Source organism: Somniosus microcephalus, chromosome 4, assembly GCF_052327205.1.
Source record: "Somniosus microcephalus isolate GS21.2 chromosome 4, FLI_Smic_1.0, whole genome shotgun sequence".
Taxonomy (NCBI): Eukaryota; Metazoa; Chordata; class Chondrichthyes; order Squaliformes; family Somniosidae; genus Somniosus; species Somniosus microcephalus.
The window spans coordinates 240,995,606-241,015,751 of record NC_140990.1 but is presented as its reverse complement, the minus strand read 5'-3'; the positions used below and the strand labels follow the sequence as shown (position 1 = coordinate 241,015,751).

Here is a 20,146-nt window from a genome sequence, read left to right as displayed (position 1 = left end):
CCTGAAGACGTGGCTCCTGACACCTTTGAGGAGGCCAATAAACGAGGCTGAGGGACAATATAATCAAAGTCACACCTGGACACGAAGTGTCATAGAACAAACAACAGGCTTGCTGAAAATGCGCTTCAGATGACTCGACAGATCTGGAGGAGCCATTCCACACGCACCAGCCAGGGTCTCCAGTGGTCTGCTGCGCCCTGCACAACAGAGCGCAGCAGCGAGGATTAGCACTGGATGAGGAAGACGGCGCAGTGCGCACAGCCTCATCATCATCAGAGGAGGAGGAGCACCATGAGGTTGAAAACGAAGATGACGAAGACCTGGAGGAGCCGGCGGTGCCATTGCGACCAGTATGTGAGCACGTTGCTGCCCGTCACACCAGGGATGCCCTAATCAATGCCAGATTTAACTAACTATATGCTGTTCAGACATGTGGCTGCCACATGCAGGTTGGCATCACCCCACACCAACACCAAAGAACAGTCAAACAATGACTAGTCTCTTGTTTTCACTCTCGCCACCATTGCTGGATGCGAAATGACCCCTGACCGTTCACTCTGCCACTTCCATTTGAGCACAAACATTTGGCAATGACTGCAAAGTGTGACAAATAAATTATTTCTTACAACTATTTCATATACTATAAAGATGATAGTGATAATGAAAAAGACACCCGAGTGACTATTTGTGTGGGATCTTTCTTTTCCGGGTGCTTGTACGTGGTGTTACCCCTGTGGCTTCAGCAGAGGTAGAGGCAGCCTCTTCACCTCTCCACTGCGCCTGCTTAGACGCCTTTGGTGGTTGTCCTCTGGGCTTTGGAGCCTGTGAGGGTATCGTCAAAGTCTGCTCCTCCTGGGACTGTGCAGGGGCAGACTCGGCCATCACTGTCCGAGAAGGCATCTGGGGCTCTGACAGACGGGTTGGCAAGGAGGTGGAAGTCTGAGCGCTTGGAGAGGAGCCCCCACTTCCATGTCCCCTCCCAGCATTATTCCTCTCATAGGTGACCCGCACTTCCCTGCTAGCAAGTAGTTGGAGAGCACCTTGCTGCACTTCATAGGGGCCATGAGGGCCCATGTCTATACTGACATCCCTCCTACAAAGGACATCTATGAGCCTCTGGTTTCTCTCTTCCATAGATGCCCATCTATCCTCCACAGATGACCATCTATTTTGAAGTGAAACCATGTTCTTATGAGACTGGCACAGTGGAGGTGGCGTGCAGGTGGCCATCCTATCCATGGAGGAAGCTATAGTTGCCAGTGACTGTGCCACGGTGGTGCTCATGTTGGAGAAGGACTCCTCCATTCTCTGCACACTCGCAGTCACGAAACCAGTCAGAGCCTCCTGCACTTGTTCCTGCAGCTCCAGGATCTCCCTCTTCTTGGATGGCCCCCGAGGCGAAGCGTCTGCACGCAGCTGAGCAGACCTGGGAGTGTCCTGCGCCCTCCGACGAGGAGTCTCCACTGCTGTCACTGTCTCCACCATCTGCTCTTGCTCACTTGTGATCTGCGAGACACCAGGTGACAACACTACTCTATCTCATGACGAACACACCGAGGTGTGCGGCTCTGCACTGGTGCTGCGTTGCATTGTCTGAGGTGACGCTGCGTCCTCAGAGGCAGGAGGCTCCTCTGAGGAGTCTTCTTGCTGTTCCTCCTGGACAGTTGGGGGGGTGGATCTTGATGGACCTGAGAGAGAGTAAAGACATCAGTTAAATATACGAGATGTCAACTGCAGACACATACCATTATCCAGATGATGAGCATTAATTTTCTGTTGACATCAGACCCCATATGAGTGACTGCTGAAAGGCATGCAAGTGTATGGAAAATAATTCTGTCACCAGCTTCTTCTAATGAGTCCCTCTCTTCATCCCCCACTTCCAGCAGGTCCAGTGCTGTCTCCTCTGCAGTGGTCAAATATGCCATGGCTTGTTGAGGGCCTCCTCCCGTTCTCTTCCTCTTATTGTGGACTATCTTTTCCTGCAAGGAGGGAAAGAAGAGAAGGTTGAGTGAGAGTGATGGAATGAGTGCAAGGAATGGAATGGGATAGAGCTTTACAGGGAGACTTTGATGGAGTGGGTTGCGAATACCAAGTTGCCTCCTTTTGTGTTGTGAGTTGCTGTCATTGCATTACAATAAAGCTGAGTGTGAGAGGTGCATAGTAAGATGGGGACCTGATAATGTAGATAGAGATAGAAGGATGGATGAAGATCCAAGGGATGTTGGGGTGAGTAACGTTGTGCAGGAGTAGGGTTGGCAATGCAGAGTGGTGGGGATGTGATGACAAGCACAGCAGCATCAAGGTAAGTGTGGCTTTATACCCAATTTTCCTGATCTTAGAAGATCATTGAACCTCTTCCGGCACTGCACCCAGGTGCGAACCACCACTGACATCCCCGTTACCTGCTGCGTTATCTGCAGCCACACTGCCTTTGTCTGCTGGGGAGGCCTTTTCCTACCATCCGTAGGGAAGAGAACCGTCCTACGTGCTCTCATTCCCTCCACAAGATGATGGAGGGAGTCATCAGAGAAGCAAGGCACTGCTCTTTGGCGCTGGGAGCTCACACTTCAGACCTGCACACACTGCCAGCACTGAATTGTCTGAAATTGCAAGTGACAGCAAATGGGGTCATGGTCCCTTTAAATATACCGGTCAGAATCACGTCATCCAGTGACGTCACCAGACTCGCACCTTTTAGTTGGACCGGGAAATGTGCAGGGCGAGCCTAACAGGGCCCATTAGGGGAAGATCTTCTTTTTCACTGGGATCAATGCTGCAGCGGCCTCTCGCACCTTGAAGCCGCCCAGATAGGCGAAATCGTGGCCTATATGTTTATTTAGCTCTTGTTTGCTACTATAAATTAAAAAAAATTGGCTGCAGACATAAGTCAATGTTTAATCTAGGACTGTATTATAGCCACTTACAATTCAAGACACTGCATGCCAATCGCAGGATAAAGCAAGTTATTTATTTTTGTGCTACTTAATCTAATGTTAGGAAAATTACAATCTTTTAAAACCAAAAATGCTAAATTCCATCAAGAAGTCACCCCACTCATACAAAGAATGCTAGATACTGGCATGAAATTCCATGTTGTTTATGGCATTTCTGAGACCTAATATCACTTGACTAGCCAGCAGATTTGAGCAGAAATTATTTACCCCAGTTTTCCACACCAAAAACAAAGCACCTGAATTTCCAAATGTAATGTGGTTATTTCCATTGCATCTCCATGTACCTAATCTAGATATATTTAAATGAGGACCAGCAGCACTGCTACTCTAAATATCCTGGCCTGGAGTTTCCTCCACATTTCCACCCAGATACACACATAATCTGTGCACAAATTATGTGGCATAAAAGATTGCGGAATTTTGGATATACAGTAAGTGAATTACGCGCTTAACTACAATACGCACGTCTCTTTGATCTTTTATGTCCATCAAACCTTCTGTCCAAACAAATCTTCACCCACAAAACTAGCCATGCCCTGACTTTCAAATGTGTGCATCCTCCAATTGCACTTGTTCAATCAAGACTGACAGAAGTGAGGAGTTTTTGAGGCTGAAGACTGCCGAACGTTTGAGCAGCAATTACTGCAGTTGGGAATTACTTTTTAAGAGCAATTTTTTTCCATTCAATAAAGACAGCCTTGGACTTACTTCTGATTGCTCATGGGCATGTGAGACCACCAGAAGATTGCGAGACCACCAGAAGATTCAGACCCTTCTGCCCCACCCACTGAGAGTTTTTTCAAGAATAACAAAGCACAACATAAATGCATATTCTCTTTTAATACAAAGTGAACAGAAGCCAACCTACTCTTCCCTGACACTGCTTCCCCTGGGTGGCTAAATGTGCCTTTCTTTCTCTTCTTCTAGTGCTTCTCCTAGGTGTAAGATCAGGGCCAGTATTATGCAGTGGTTGGCTGCTCCTGTGGTACAAAAGGCTTATGGAACTGAGGCGACCCTTCCATCATTACAGCTTGCTCCTGGGAAAGACCCACTGCTGATTGCGGCTCGGGACCTCGTGCCTGGGCAGCCTGGTGTAACACCTGAATGCGACTAGCATTGTGCTCTGATGGGGAAGGCTGGATGTCTGACACGTGTTGCTGCCCTGTGAGACAGCAGGCAGGTTGACTCCAGCCATCTCAATTCCACTGGACCCTAGATCTGTGTCCCCACTGATCAGTGCGACACCTGGTCTAATGGTAGTTATCAAATACTAAAAGCCCCGGCATGCAGTGGCCTACATCCCAAACACCAGGATCTGGAAACTAGTTTGCATGGTACTGTCTAATCTTCTCTGATTTTGTCATAAATGAGGACTGTAAACTCCTGAGTTACAGCTGTCAGTTGCCACACATCCTCAAGACTGACCTCAGAGACTTTATGTAGGTGTGATTGATCTTGAACATCCTTCTTTTCACCCATGATTTCTAGGTTACACAACTCCATAACCATTGGCAACCTTGTAGTCAGCCTCCACAAAAGGTGGCACATCCTTAGCCACTCCTCCAGCTCCTCCATGAAACATCTGGTAGCACATCCTCACTAACATTTATCTAATTACTCCTGTGTGGAAAAATAGCTTACGCGTGGGAGTGAAAATGCAAGTGGCACATGGGGTGTGAAGGGGGCTGTGACAGAGGAGCATGGTGTAAGATCTTAGTCTAGAACTCATGGATGGACTTGATCCCCATATCCTCTCCTTAGCCAATGTCCTCCTCACCGTAGTTATAGGACAAAAAGGTTCTATTTCTGCTGCTCTTCCTTATCATAATCTTCCTCCTCTTCCTCATCGTCTGGTAGTGTATGTGCATGGATATCAGCGAGGACACAATTGGGCTCACCTGTAATGTTGGCCCTTTCCCCCTGCAACACTCACAATCAAGCCTCATACGTAAATAACGGCCACTTGGACAATTGGTGTCCATAGAACAGGACTCAATGTCCTCAGAAGTGGGAGAAAATTGGTAAAAAGAAAAATATCTGTTTTAAAACTGTGGAAAGGACAATTTGTTCGAATAAAATGCTTTCAGTCTTTTTCTTCTGCCCTATCAGGGTATACTGTCATGCAATCAAATGTCAATTCCTAGATTCATCTCTTCACTACAATAAATATTTGACATTGATGTTTCCTGGTATGATTTTACTGCGCCTGGTCAACAAGATAATAAATCTTCTGCGATAGCATGTGCAGTGCACAAACACTTACAGCAGACTTAAGTGGTGGTCTATTTTTGCACTCACGCATACTTGAAATATTCTCAATGTCATGCTTCAGTCAGCTTATTTTAGGATGGTGGAAAAGATAATGCCAACAGTTTCAAAGTACAGTGACATGTTCATAGAATCTTACAGCACAGAAAGAGGCCATTTGCCCCATCGTGCCTGTCCAATTTAGAAACCATACCCCAGCTTTTCCCACCATAACCCTGCAAATGAGCCCAATCCTGTACATGTCCAATTGACTTTTGAAAATTCCAATGGAATCTGATCCCATCAGCCTTTCAGATATAGTGCATTCCAGGCTTTAACAACCTTCTGTGTTAAGAAATTTCTCATTTCCCCTATAGTTCTTTTGCCAATTATTTTAAATCTATGATCTCTGGTTACCGACCCACTTGCCAGAGGTAACAGTTTCTCTCTACTTGCTCTATCAAAACCCATCATAATTTTGAATACCTCTATTAGGTCTGCTCTTAACTTCCTCTGCTCTAAGGAGAACAATCCTAGCTTCTCCAATCGCTCCACATAACTGAAGTCCCTCATCCCTGATATCATCCTGGTAGATCTCCTCTGTACCCTCTTCAAGACCTTGCCATCCTTCCTAAAGTGTGTGCCCAGAATTGTACACAATACTCCAGCTGAGGCCTAACCAGTGATTTGTAAAGGTTCAGCATGACTTCCTTGTTTTTGCATTCAATGCCCCTATTTACAAAGATAAGTATCCCATACGTTCTCTTAACCGCCTTATCAACTTGCCCTACAACCTTCAAAGATTTGTGAATATGCTCCCCCAGGTCCATCTGCTCTTGCACCCCCCTCTCAAAATAGTACCATTTAGATTATACTGCCTCTCCATGTTGTTCCACCCAAAATGCATCTCTTCGCACTTAACCACATTAAATTGCAACTGCATGTGTCTGCCCATTTCACCAGTCTGTCCAGGTCCTCCTGAAATCTGCTACTATCACACTCACTATTTACTACGTTGTCAAGTTTTGTATCATCCGTGTTAAGATACAGCTTACAACGGCTAAATGTCCAGCATGCTTTTCCAACAGGCCAAGAGTCCTTGATTTGATCTAGCAAGCTATCAATCTCCCACAATAGTTAGACTAAAAAGAATATGAACAAGGCAAGTTATAAAACAGTACAAGAAATTTCACATGTTAAGGTAGAGAAGGCAGGGTCCTGACATCAACGCTCCTCTCAGCAGAACCGGGTAATATCGGGTCTGTTGTATTAATCGCTTTAACTTGTAGTACTAGCCGTTCTTGAACGCAGGGATTGTGCTTTGCTAGTGAGTCAGCTTGATAACTTTGTGACTGCTGTGTCCTTTTAAATCTATTAATAAAATATACTCGCTACACACCATATTGATTCGGTCTCCTTCCAAGTCCCTTACATCCACAAACTTCAAAATTGTACTCCCTATACCCAAGTCCAGGTCATTTATCCGTAACAAGGAAGGCAACGGTTCCAATAGCGACGACTTGGGGAACCCCACTGCATACTTGTCTCCAGTCAGAAAAACATCCATTCACCACTAGTCTCTGCCTCCTATCCCTTAGTCAATTACATGCCCAAGTTACCACCATCCCTTTAATACCATGTGCTTCTATTTTCCGAAATAAGTCTGTTATGTGGTACTTTCTCAAATGCCTTTTGAAAGTCTATATATACAACATCTACTGCACTACCTTCATCCACCCTCTCTGTTACTTCATTAAAGAACTCAAATCAGGTTAGTCAGACACGATTTGCCTTTAACAAATCCATGCTGGCTGTCCCTTATTAACCTATGCTTCTCCAAGTGAGAATTAATTTTGTCCTTCACAAAGGTCTCAAGTAGTTTTCCCACCACTGACATTAGACTTATTGGCCTGTGTTAAGAGGTTTAACCCCCTCTCCTTTTTTGAACAGGGGTGTAACATTTGCAATCCTCCAGCCCTCTGGCACCACTCCCATATCCAAGGAGGATTGAAAGATTGTGGTCAGAGCTTCGGCTATTACAAAAGAAAGAGAAACTACTACCAAAACAGTAATACACCACTTTGTCCCACCGCCAACTGGTTTCCTTTATACAGCATATACAAAAGTCAGTCTAATTCAGGGGGGATCTTGATAAATGGGCTTGCCCCTGGCTGAAGCCTCCTCACCTGGCTATACGTTACAGCATACCCCACTCAAATCACCACACTGGCGGCAGAGACATCACCAAATCACATCTTGGTTCCTCCCCGTATTTCTCTTGTATTTCTGCGTCCTTCGAGCACGTCACCTTGTTTCACCCCCTCACCTCCTTTAAAATCTTCATTGTCTAATTCCCCTCAAACCTCACCTTGAGTTTCTCAGAGATATCCTCCCTCGGCATCTTCACTGAATGACGCCTCATCTCAGTAATTTCAATTTCCATATCAGCTTCGCTTGCCCTTTCTCTTTATTTCATAGCCCTCTGTCCTCCCTCAATCTCTCCCTCCATATAAACTTTCCGGCCCATATTCCTAGCCACCCATTCAACCTTGCATCTGTCATGATCTCAATCAGACAAGGCCACCTCTGACCACTTTCTTGTATCCCTCACCATCTCCCGAGGTCCCCACCATCACAGAAGCCATTCTTCAGCCAATTCGATTCACTCCACGTAATATCAGGATACGGTTGAGCGCACTGGATACAGCAAAGGCTATCGGCCCCAACAACATCCCGCTATCGTGCTGAAGACTTGTGCTCCAGAACTAGCCGCGCCTCTAGCCAAGCTGTTCCATTACAGTTACAACACTGGCATCTATCCGACAATGTGGGAAACTGCCCAGGTATGTCCTGTCCACAAAAAGCAGGACAAATCCAACCTGGCCAATTACTGCCCCATCAGTCTACTCTCAATTATCAGCAAAGTGATGGAAGGTGTCATCGACAGTGCTATCAAGCGGCACTTACTCACCAATAACCTGCTCACTGATGCCCAGTTTGAGTTCCGCCAAGACCACTCAACTCCTGACCTCATTACAGCCTTGGTCCAAACATGGACAAAGGAGCTGAATTCCAGAGGTGAGGGGAGAATGACTGCCCTTGACATCAAGGCAGCATTTGACCGAGTCTGGCATCAAGGAGCCCTAATAAAACTGAAGTCAATGGGAATCAGGGGGAAAATGCTCCACTGGCTGGAGTCATACCTAGTACAAAAGGAAGATGGTTGTGGTGGTTGAAGATCAATCATCACAGCCCCAGGACATCGCTGCAGGAGTTCCTCAAGGCAGTGTCCTAGGCTCAACCATCTTCAGCTGCTCCATCAATGACCTGCCCTCCAACATAAAGTCAGGAATGGGGATGTTCGCTGATGACTGCACAGTGTTCAGCGCCATTTGCAACTCCACAGATAATGAAGCAGTCCATGCCCGCATGCAACAGGACCTGGACGACATTCAGGCTTGGGCTGATAAGTGGCAGGTAACATTCACACCACGGAAGTGCCAGGCAATGAACTCCAACAAGCAAGTGTCTAACCACCTCCCCATGACATTCAATGGCATTACCATCGCCGAATCCCCACTATCAACATCCTGGGGGGGGGGGGTCACCATTAACCAGAAACTTAACTGGACCAGCCACATAAATACTGTGGCAACAAGAGCAGGTCAGAGGCTAGGTATTCTGCGGCGAGTGTCTCACCTCCTGACTCCCCAAAGCCTTTCCACCACCTACAAGGCACAAGTAAGGAGTGTGATGGAATACTCACCACTTCCCTAGATGAGTGCAGCTACAACAACACTCAAGAAGCTTGACACCATCCAGGACAAAGCAGCCCGCTTGATTGGCACCCCATCCACCACCTTAAACATTCACTCCCTCCACCACCGGTGCACCGTGGCTGCAGTATGCACCATCTACAAGATGCACTGCAGCAACTCGCCAAGGCTTCTTCGGCAGCACCTCCCAAACCCGCGACCTCTTCCACCTAGAAGGACAAGGGCAGCAGGCGCATGGGAACACCACCACCTCCAAGTTCCCCTCCAAGTTACACACCATCCTGACTTAGAAGTATATCGCCGATCCTTCATCGTCGCTGGGTCAAAATCCTGGAACTCCCTACCTAACAGCACTGTGGGAGTACCATCACCACACGGACTGCAGCGGTTCAAGAAGGCAGCTCACCACCACCTTCTCAAGGGCAACTAGGGATGGGCAATAAATGCTGGCATTGCCAGCGACGCCCTGATCCCATAAACGAATAAGAAATAAATTTTTAAAAAGCCACATCCCCTTCCAACTTCCTTCTATGTTCATCCTCATTCCCAATGTCTCCAATTTAAAATTCTCCTCACATTTAAATCCCTTCATGGCCTTGCCCCTCCCCATCTCATCCAGTTCTACAACCTCCGCTACCCGAACTCTTTGTTCCTCTGACTCTGGCCTTTTGTACATCCCTCCCTCTGTTCACCTCACCATTGGTGGCTCTGCCTTCAACTGCCCAGGCCGCATGCTCTGGAATTCCCTGCCTAAGCTCCTCCCATCTCTCTACATCATTCTGTGACAGAATTATTTTTGGAAATCTTGTGTTTTTTTTTGAAGAGTTGAGAGATCTTCATCATTAGAGCCAATCATCACCCAATAATTTTCTTCTGCATTGTGATGATTTAGCGTTGTACATGTATTTGGCCTTTAATCTTGTCTGTTTAGTTGGCATAGCTTGGTGACAAGCCTCCTCGGTGAAGCTGAGGTATGAGATGTGTTCACTGAATACTCACCTCAAAGTGTCCTACTCCTCCCTCTTCTCTCAGCTGCTCCTGCTCTCTCCTGTCATCTTTGCTGCTCCCCCTCATCCTCTAGCCCAAAGGCAGGCCTACCATACCACCCGTTACTGGCATAAAACTGTTGCTAAAGCAGAAAAAAAGCAGTGCAGCAGCAGCACTGTTGTTCCCAGAAGTCAGAATTCCCTTATGGGGAGTAGAAATAGCTATATATTAAAAAAAAGCAACCCAAGAGGACAAACCAGCAACTATGTAGGCAACGAGCCCTTTAAATAGTGCTCCTGCAGGATCCTTGCTGACTGCTGGGCAAGTTTATCACATGGTGAGGCAGGTGCTATGGCAGACCAATTTCACAAAAGGGTCCTACAATAAGCATAATAATTGGGCAGACTGAGAATGGGGGGGAAATTCCCAAGATGCGAGAGAGATGTGGATTGGAGAAGAAAAGTCATGGGGGGTGCAGCCATGGAATCTGTCAGCACTGGAACAGTCTGCCAGCACTAGCGGGGTAGTCATCTCAATGTCAGGCAGCAGGGAGGGTCTCAGGGGTTGGAAACATGGGGCTAGATTTTCGTGGAGCCGTCAGGCAGGGTTTCAGGCGTGTGGGGAAAATCCCAAATTTGGGGGTCCCGACACCATCCCGCCCAAAACCCCGCACCACGTAAGCTTCAGGGGCGGTGGGTACCCGCCCCGCACTGGGACCCGCCGAAACCAGGCGGGAAGGGATTAGTGCCAATTAACTGCCTGTTAACAGGTAGTTAACAGGCAGTTTTTAGCCTAATCCCTATTTTGAGGGGTTTCGTGTGGGTTTCCCGACGGCTCCAAACCGTGCCAGGTTAGAGCAGGCGGGCCGTTGGGTTGAAGGAGTTGGAGGGGTCGCGATGTCGGTGCTCAGGTGAGTGATGGGTGCATGAATGCAAAGGTAAGTGTGTTTGGTATGTCTAGTGTGTAAAGACCTTTTACTTACCTGTACTTACCTTAACAGCCTTTCTTCCTGTAGCCGTCGGGAGCACATCACTCAGCCAGAACTGAAAGCTGAATGGCTGCGATGTCAAAAGTGACAGCCTTCAGCTTTGAGTGCTGCTGAGAGTTCTAACTGAGTCTGCGCAGAATGACTCATGTCAGAACTCAGACTGTCAGTGTTTCACAGCTTCAAACAGCTGTGAAACGCTGATATTTCATCTGTCAAGAGCTCTTGACAGATGAAATTGCAGTCTGTGACGTCACCTGTTGCCGGGTGGCCCTTAATTGGCCTGCTGAGCCCGCCCAAGGTCAATCAAGGGAAAATCGCGCGGATTGGCCGGACGTCGAAGTAGGCGGGTCAAAAACCCGAAAGGGGAAGTCCCGCCTTCTTCCCCGACAGGTACGGGAAAATCTACCCCATGGGTTCAGGGTAGGGCACTGGTTCAGGATTCTGGCAGCATTGGGGGAACTGGGCAGTGAATCACCGTTCCCATCTTTCCAGCCTTACAACCACTCCTCACAACCCACAACCACCAGGCTTCTAATGCCCCTCCAGTCTGATCTCCCCAGCTGCCCCATGACCACAATTATCCTCCTGTGCTGCTTAATGGTACAAGCTGCTCACCAGATGGGTGTAAGCTTTTCACCAGATCTACACCCCACCACTGTGACCCACCGTGTCCAACACCACTGCAACCATACCCCACCCCAGCAGGATTGGACCGGATACCTGCCCTAAAGACCACCAAGAATTATTTTAAGTATACAGGCTTCTCCATTGCTGGGGGCACGCTTTAACGTCATTCCCCTAACTGCAACCGGATTTCAAGCCAACTTCAAGAAAGGAAATCAGTGCTGAAGGTCCTGGTGTTCAGAGCAAGAGCATATCAGTGTTTTGAAGAGTTGGGAGGGGCTTGGGTTCGGAGGAATTTGGGGACACAGGGAAAAAGATGTATTGGACTATCAGAGTACTGAGACACGAGTTCTGGGGTGAATGAGAGCACTAGCATGATGGTGATAGTGGGGAAAGACGAGAATAGCGGAAGGGGGTACTGAGAGCTGGAAGTAGTGCGGCATTGATGGAATTGGGATTCTACATTTTGATAGGGTTGGGAGAGTGGTGTTCGAGTGCGATGTTTGTATCTGGGAGCACTGCAGAGGGGGTTCTGGGAGGGAATTTTCAGGATCTGGACGTACCAGGGTGATGAGAGCAAGATGTCAAGATATGTGAACATGGGAAGGAAGGAGGGGGGGGGGAAAGAAAAAACATTCTGGGATGTGGGTGTATTAGTACAGCAACAGTGATTTTTGTCAGGGGTGGGGGAAGACAGAAGCAGCAAAATATGACAGGATGGAGAAAGGCAATAGGACTTGAAGCAGGACCACAGCAGGCAAGGGGAGGAAATGCATAGCCATTCAGGACAGAACTCACAGCATAGAGCACAAGGAAGTAGGGAAGTCAAGGGCACTTGGGAGAGAAATGGCAAGAGGTCGTAGGAATGGAGGGAAAGGCACAGGTGCTCAGTTTAGGTAAGGTATGGGAGAGATTGAAGAAGGGCATAGGGAGGTGTAGAAGACATTTGCTTGGGATGGCACAAAGTGGTAGGAGGGATGTGAGGGCGGAAGGCAAAGCATTGTGAAGCAATCAGAGAATGTAGGAGGCAGCAAAGAAGGAAAAAGAGGGATGAAAGAAAATCTTTCCCCTCTCTTCTCCAGAAAACGTAATAATCTACACCATGGAATACCCTGTTTTATTTAAACCGTGCCATTTAAATAATAAAGGGCTTTCCTTAGCAGGGAGAACACCTTTAGGTTTAGCTTTGAGATAAAGCCTCAGGTACAATTTTTAAAGTGATGTATGCTAGTTTGGGTTTAGTGTTGCCAAGAGTTAGCAAAGTTTGCACTGAGCATTTCTGTATAACCGAGGAACAGCAAGATAATATTGGCCCTGAAATTACGGTCTCCCTGACAGTGTACTCTCATACGCTGTCGTAATCCATTTGAAAGGCCCCACAACTTCTGGGATTCCACATGCACGAAATTCAGAACTTGCGATCTGTCAAGGTAATCCTTGGCAGATCATCTGAACCGCATGGAAAATCAATATTGCTGGTGTAGAGTTGGGCTATTTGCTCAACAAATGCCCAGCAATTGCTCACGAAATTCTTACGGTCGGTAAAAGCAGGTGTAGGGCCTGTTTTCATCAGTGTAAGGGTATATATAAGCCTTAAATTAAACATTTAAAAATCAAAAATGATGCACACTTTAAATGTAGTTTATGCAAATTAAGATGCTGAAAATTATTTAACAAAAAATTAAATTTTTATTGAGGTTGGTGCAATGAAGGGACTTATGAATAAAATTCAAATTCAGTATATTTATGTTTATTAGAATTGAGTAAATTGTATAATTATTTGGGGATTCCATTGCATCTCATTATGGGATTCCCTTTGGAAATGATTGCAATGGAATCCTCCTTTGTGATTGGAGGACCAGGCCCACGTGATCCCAGGGATGCTTCCGTACCGCCTGTGTCCCTGGGACCCGTGGACCTTTACACTGACGTCCGCCAGACGAATAATGACATGGCTTGGATCAATTCAGTTATCTAATTACGATAATGAGGATTTTGGTTCAAATTCTGCACAATGCTCTATCACCAGATGTTGTGTGTATAAAGTCATACTCCAGTTTGCTTAAAATTGCTTAAAACTGCTCACTTATGGGAGTGGCTTTTGATGCTCTGCTCAAATCTGGTGAAGTCCAAGAACATAACTATTACTCGTACCTTAGAAGAGAGTATTCTGTAGCCAAACAGAATTTCTGACCCAAAAGACTGATAATAGTTATTACTTCTACCAAAAAAAACAGACTTAAAAGAAGTTGACAACCGAATCCATTGTTTTTACCAATATGAGATGAATTTTGTCAGTATTATAGTTCAGATACCTAATGAAACACAGCTTTTTATGTACACAAATAGAATTTATGGTTACTACAATTTTACTAATTTCCCCATTGAGACACACAATGGATCCAACAAATCTCAACAGATTCCTGTATCTACATAAATGCTGAATTGTTTGGCTTAGTTCAAAATACTAAATAAAACCCAGTGTTAAAAAGTCATTAGGAGGTGGAATTTTGGCAGATAATTGTGAATGCTGAGCAGCCAAGAACTCATCTGAACAGCCAAGAACTCATACAGCTCAAAGTTTCCCAGCACTAAGGTACAGCAGCCAAATATGCAAGATTTGGCCCAAAACATCAATACTTTAGTCCAAAACATATAAATCTCTCTCCTTTATTTTTACAGCCCTAATAACAGAGAGGAAACTTTTATATGAATTTCACATTGTAATCTAACTTGTATGTTTTCAATAAGCTACTAAGCCAACTGAAAAAAATAAAATACTCTCTTTAAAAAAAAAGGGGAAAAAAAGACTACAAGTTCCATTATCGTACAACCCGTCACATTCTGCCAAATATTCAGATATCTAGTTTCTTTGCATAATCTGAGCCTTCCTCTGAAGAGCATCAATTTTATGGGGTTATTAGTATTTGAGGGATATGGTAGCATGCCCCCTGCATCATCATGTACATTTTAATAGCCATGAATAAAACTAGAGCTGACTAATGAAGACAATCTAATTTGGATATGTTGTGAAGCGAGTTACATGCATATCTAGTAAGTGTCAAGAAACTTCACCTGCAGCATCAGTACAACCGTCTTCACCACATTCCATTGAGATTTCCGTCCATCCACAATAACCGTAAAACCTCTGGCTTTACACTTATCACTGCAAGAAAAGAAAATCAACTTGAACACAGAGGGTCAGCCAGAAAAATGTCACAAATCTATTCAAGACTAGAAATAAAATCTTAGGTCATATTCTAAAATATTTTCAGGAGCTTCAATGCATCTTTTAACTGGTAACATGAGCAACAATCTCATAATTCCCCTGCAAAGACTGGTTGCAGAAATCGTCCAAAAACAGTAAAACTGTCATGAGAAGAAAATACGCAAACAAATAAAATGCCAATTCCAACTAAAAGGCCTGAATTTTACAAATGTACAGAAACACAAAAGTCTTTCAACTCAAGATGCAATTGGGTATTGGATGCAGCACATTATGCAATGACTAAATTTAGGGGACTAAGCTCCTCTTCTTCCACTCTCTCACTATTTATCTTAAAATGAATTAAACTGTTTCACAACAGGAAGTAATTTGTTATATTTTACCAAAGTCTTCAATTTATTGAGGTCACAGGCCTATATTTAACAGCACAGAAACATTTGTACATATAGTACCAAAAGGAAACTCGACTTTGTTGTAAATTTGATGAGATACTTTCTCTTACCAATTTAAAATTCTATAACATTCATGTACAGACACATGTCTTGGATTTCTTCACCGTGCAGTGGATACCAAGCAAGAGGGAGACGGGAGTTAGGAGAGGGAAAAAGCATGGTCAAAGAAAAGAGCCATTAAAGAGGCTTTTGAAAGCAAAGAGGGAAAATGTGAGTTAGGGAGCACCAGAGGGTGGGAACATAGTGTCTTTCATCCACAGGCTACCTCTGTGTCACTGCTCTTTCAATAACCCCTGATTATCACATTCTTGATACATCATCATCTCCCATGACTTCTCGTCCCGTACCCGCATAATCACTTTTGTTGTTCCCCGGGGTTCCATCCTTGGCTCCTTCCTCTGTTCCTGGGACTAGGGACAGGGTCACTGGCAAGGCTTGGAAGCTAAGCAGAGCCAGGCCTGGTTAGTACCTGGAGGGGTGACCATCAGGGAAGACCAGGTGCAGAAGGTCACGGAAGGAGCCCCGAGGAGGGGCGGTTGGTGAGAAGGTCACGGAAAGAGCCCCGGGAGGGGCGGCTGGTGAGCAGGCCCGGGCGTTGGGCTGAAGATTGTCGGACAGGAGGAATGGTGGAAATGGAATGGCGGCGCGCACAGACGCAGCGGCTTTGCTTCTCCCAGGATGGTGTTATTTACGTTTAATGTTAATGTTATTTGTACTGGACTCATGGGAGCTTGCAAGATCACATTTCGTTGTTCATGTACTTGTGTATTGTACAATGACAATAAAGTTGAATTATTATTATTAATTATTATTCATCATTCACATGCTCCCACTTGGCAACATCAAATGGAAACATGGGGTCAGTTTTATTAGAACAAAGAGAAATAGGTCGGGAGTTGAGGGTGCATGCAGGGACATACAGCTTGTGGAGATTGCAGAAGTAGGGAGCGGATAAGGCCATTGAAGTATCGGAGGTGAAGATGTGAATCTTAAGTCAATTCTCTGGGGGACAGGGAGACTGTAGAGCTGGCAAGGATGGGGCTGCAGGCCTCTGCCTCCATCCCATTCCTTTCTACCTCACCCGCCAATCCCAAAAAGTAGCATATCCTGGGAACACAATTTGAAATTTCTAAAGCAGTATTCCATGCTAAGTCTATGACTACAATGTAGGAATAGAAGTTCTGGGATAATTCTCCAGCAGCCACAGTAATCAAAGCAGTCCTCCTTTACCTATTGGCAGTTTTCCCTCTCTATTTGGGTCAAAATTTGTAATTTGAAAAGGCTGATGGGAAGGAAACCTTGAGCTAATTAAAAATCCTCGTTAACATTTTGAGCTCCCCCATGTTCTTTTTCAGTGATACACTTCTCAGAGGAACAGTAATCACTTCTACCCACTTCCTTCCAATATACTCTGCTTTTCTGATGTGCTATCTTGTACTGTGATACAATTTCATATGCATAATTTACTTAAATAGCCTAGCCAGGAAGTGCTGGCAGACTATTCTGTCATGGGAGTCATTACAGCTGTGCCTGACCTTGTTCATGTGTGTGAATTTCCAGATAGAAATCATTAAAAGCAATCAGGAATGGGAACTTTAATTTTTTACATTCGCTAACCCAGGAGCATCAAGGCCTTTTGGTAGTACGAACTACAGTTACTCCAATTTAGATCAGATAACTCAGCACACACCAGTGATCATATCAAATACCCTCCAGGTTTATATTGCGCAGGTCCGCACTAGATAGTGTCCTCATTTTGTGTTTTTATTAACTCCTTGACCTCTAATTCAGCAATTAATCAGTGTATTCTAAACATATCTTGAAAACACCATGAGCCAAAGGTTTTTTTAAACCCCAAAATAACAATATCTATAACTCTATTTTATGCTCGATGGAAAAGTAAATCAACAGACCATTTTATACCCTGTCAGATATAGTAAACAATAGTCTAGGCCCATAAGGACTAAAAGATGCAGCTGGCTAAAATAGTAATCTTGGCCATATTATCAAGGTTGTTAACCTCTTGCGTATAAAGGGTCTCTACCACATTCAAAACACACCCACCATTTCAGGGATTCATCTCTAAAAATTATTTTTTATAAATTTCTACTGCTAAATATTAAGTAGAATCAGACAGATCCAAATTAATGGGTACTTCATTTTTTTTTTACTGCATTCTTATAACAAACTGGAAGCTTAGTCTGAGTTCTCTGCAAAAAATCTGGCATCTCCAAAAGGCATCCACCATGTTGCCTTGGTCTTCCATCCACTACTTTGCCCCAGTCATTTAGTGCTTGCAATACTGTTGGCACTTAAAAGCATGACTTTATTCTACAACTATCAAATACATGATGCATTTTGCTTCTCTTTAATATCAAAGGAAAAACTCATGCATACATCAACTATAGGATAGCCTTGAAAGCAATAATATAAATCCATCAACTATCTAATCATAATCCAGCTCTCTAGAAGATCAGGAAAAATTCTATTTATTTAAGTTACCATGTTCAGTAATTGTCAACACATTTGTTAACTTAAACCCTCCGTTATAAATAGCTTGTTTAAAAACAAAGTTGATTTTTTATTTTGTTTAAATCCACATAATGTACACAAAGGGTAATGAAGTTATTTCAGATAGCCGGAAATTCCTCAGAGCTGCTTCTGCTCCGCCACCATAACTTTGTCGGAAGTGAGCATAAAGAGGGTTTCTGCCACACATTCGATGAAGTTATGGCGGATAAGTCTGGTATTCGGTCGGCAGTTCATAGCACAAACTTCATTTCAGATGGATATTAACAAGCGGTAAAAGCCAGCCAATTGGCATCCGATTCTCAAAACTGAATAACTCAGGCAGAGACTGCCCGATACCCACTGGGGTGCAAACCTAAACTAGACTGGGGAAGAAGCTATTCCAATTTGTGATGAATGAGGTTGACATATTTCATCACATGTTTCAGTGCAATACAGGTCAGGTAAATACTAACAGTTTATTTGTGTCTGGATGTATATAGGTACATCAGATTACTGTTGCATAGGTTTCAGTGTCGCATGCTCCAAGATGGGCAAACTGTATGGCCACTATGACAGAAAAGCTTGTAAATGAGATAAGAGCAGACTGTTTGGTGAAGAAAGGGCAGAATATATATTTGTATAAGCATTTGGGAAGAAGGGCTGACAAGAGTGCAGATGTGTGCAAATGACTTTCAGTGTTGTACACTCATAACCATGTGAGTAGTGTAAAACTTCAAGTTACCTATTCCTCTCCAAAATCACAAGGAGTTTGTTCACTATTTACCTGTCTAATGCATAATACCAATCTCATGAATTTCAAACAAGTTCAAATATTATCGAACTAAAATACATTAAAAAAAACAGTAAGTAGTCTCATAATTCTAATGGTATTACACCTGCAGATGGCACTACAAGCATAATATAACATCACTACTAGAACGCAATGGCATTGAACCCAACATTACATGACGGTAGCAAAACGAGCACACAGCAAGAGTAGCCTCCGGCATTTTAAGTTGAACCACCCCCCACCCGTGAGCTAGAAATCGTAAACCTCTGCCCCAAACAAGGATTTTGGTCCTCAAACTTGGCAGAACAAGATCAGCAAATGGAGACAAGAGTAAAAAAAAGACAAACATATTCAGGCTGTAAATCTAACGGCCTTGGGCAGCGGAATTTAATACGAATCCATATGAATCATCCTCCATCGGATCTTCCCCAGGCACTTCAGTGGTCTCACTTCATGACTCGCTCTATGGTCTTCGCTAAGAAAATTGTCTTGCAAAAGTCCATCCAACATTTTAGTAACACATGCAACAAATTTTTAATTCCCTTCATGCAAAAGTTAACTGTCAGCAGCAAGTTACAGGTCGAGTCGCTCTCAATCTTCCTCCTGCTCTGTCCCAGTCATAATAGGCAGAGCTGTTGAATCGATCACCCTCAACCCTGTCCCTCATTCTGTTCGACATTTCAGTGCCAGCAAAGATTGATACAGCAATATTACCCAGACCTTACGAAGAACGCAGTCTAGTCTGAAGGAAATCCTGGGGACACCCACTCCCTGCTGGAACGTGCTCCCGAGTACCACTCAACCTCACCATCTGACCCGCCCCTGCTGCGATTCTGCCTCTTGGGAACACCAAACTCTCCCCTATCCCCCACTGAGTGTTCCCAGACAATTCTGATCACAACCAGGCAACATTGTTCCCACCCCACCCGCCATCCCCAGCTCCATGTATGCCAGATGCTCCGAGTCCTCAGCTTCCCAACTCCCTCTCCCCCACCTACTGCATAGATACCCATTGCCAGCTCACTTGGACAATGTTGCAACCAAGCTATTGCAATTGATTGTCAGGCAGCCAATACAATGCACTGCCCCTCCCCTCCCTGAGATTGTTTTCTAGTCCCTTCCCACCCCACACCCTCTCTTCCTGCGGAGACATTTTGCTGAACTCAAACCCCTCCCTGTCCCTGCGCAGAAAGTTTTTAAGCCTGTACACCCATCCCCACCCCCGCCCCCCCAACCGCCATTTCCCATGCAGAGTGGTTTCTCTACCTTTGCCCAACTGTCCCGTCCTACTCCTCACACTCTCCCTCTCCACATTCCCTCCTGCTAACCTTCCCTTCCCTTTCCCCTCCTCTACAATCTTTATATATGCCTGCCCCACCTTGGCCTAAATATCCACCTGCCCTCTAACGTTGCTAGATCTGAATGCTGCACTTGGTCAGGAGGTCCACTAATTCACAAAAAAGTGTATAAAGTAAAATTTAAGGCTCAGTATTCTATGGATATATGGCCTGGTCTGACACAAGCCTGTTTGGCACCATCACAGAATGCAAACAGAAAATACACACGGCACTATGGGGTGGAATTTCCA

General features: G+C 44.9%; 1 protein-coding gene across 1 annotated transcript in view; it reads right to left on the bottom strand.

Annotated features, from left to right (window-relative positions):
- The window catches only part of sestd1 (SEC14 and spectrin domains 1), a 188,165-nt gene that overhangs the window by 124,262 nt on the left and 43,757 nt on the right, over positions 1-20,146 (bottom strand). The window contains 1 exon segment of the mRNA XM_085985980.1: positions 14,655-14,745. Within this exon segment, the coding sequence (XP_085842106.1) occupies positions 14,655-14,745 (91 nt within the window).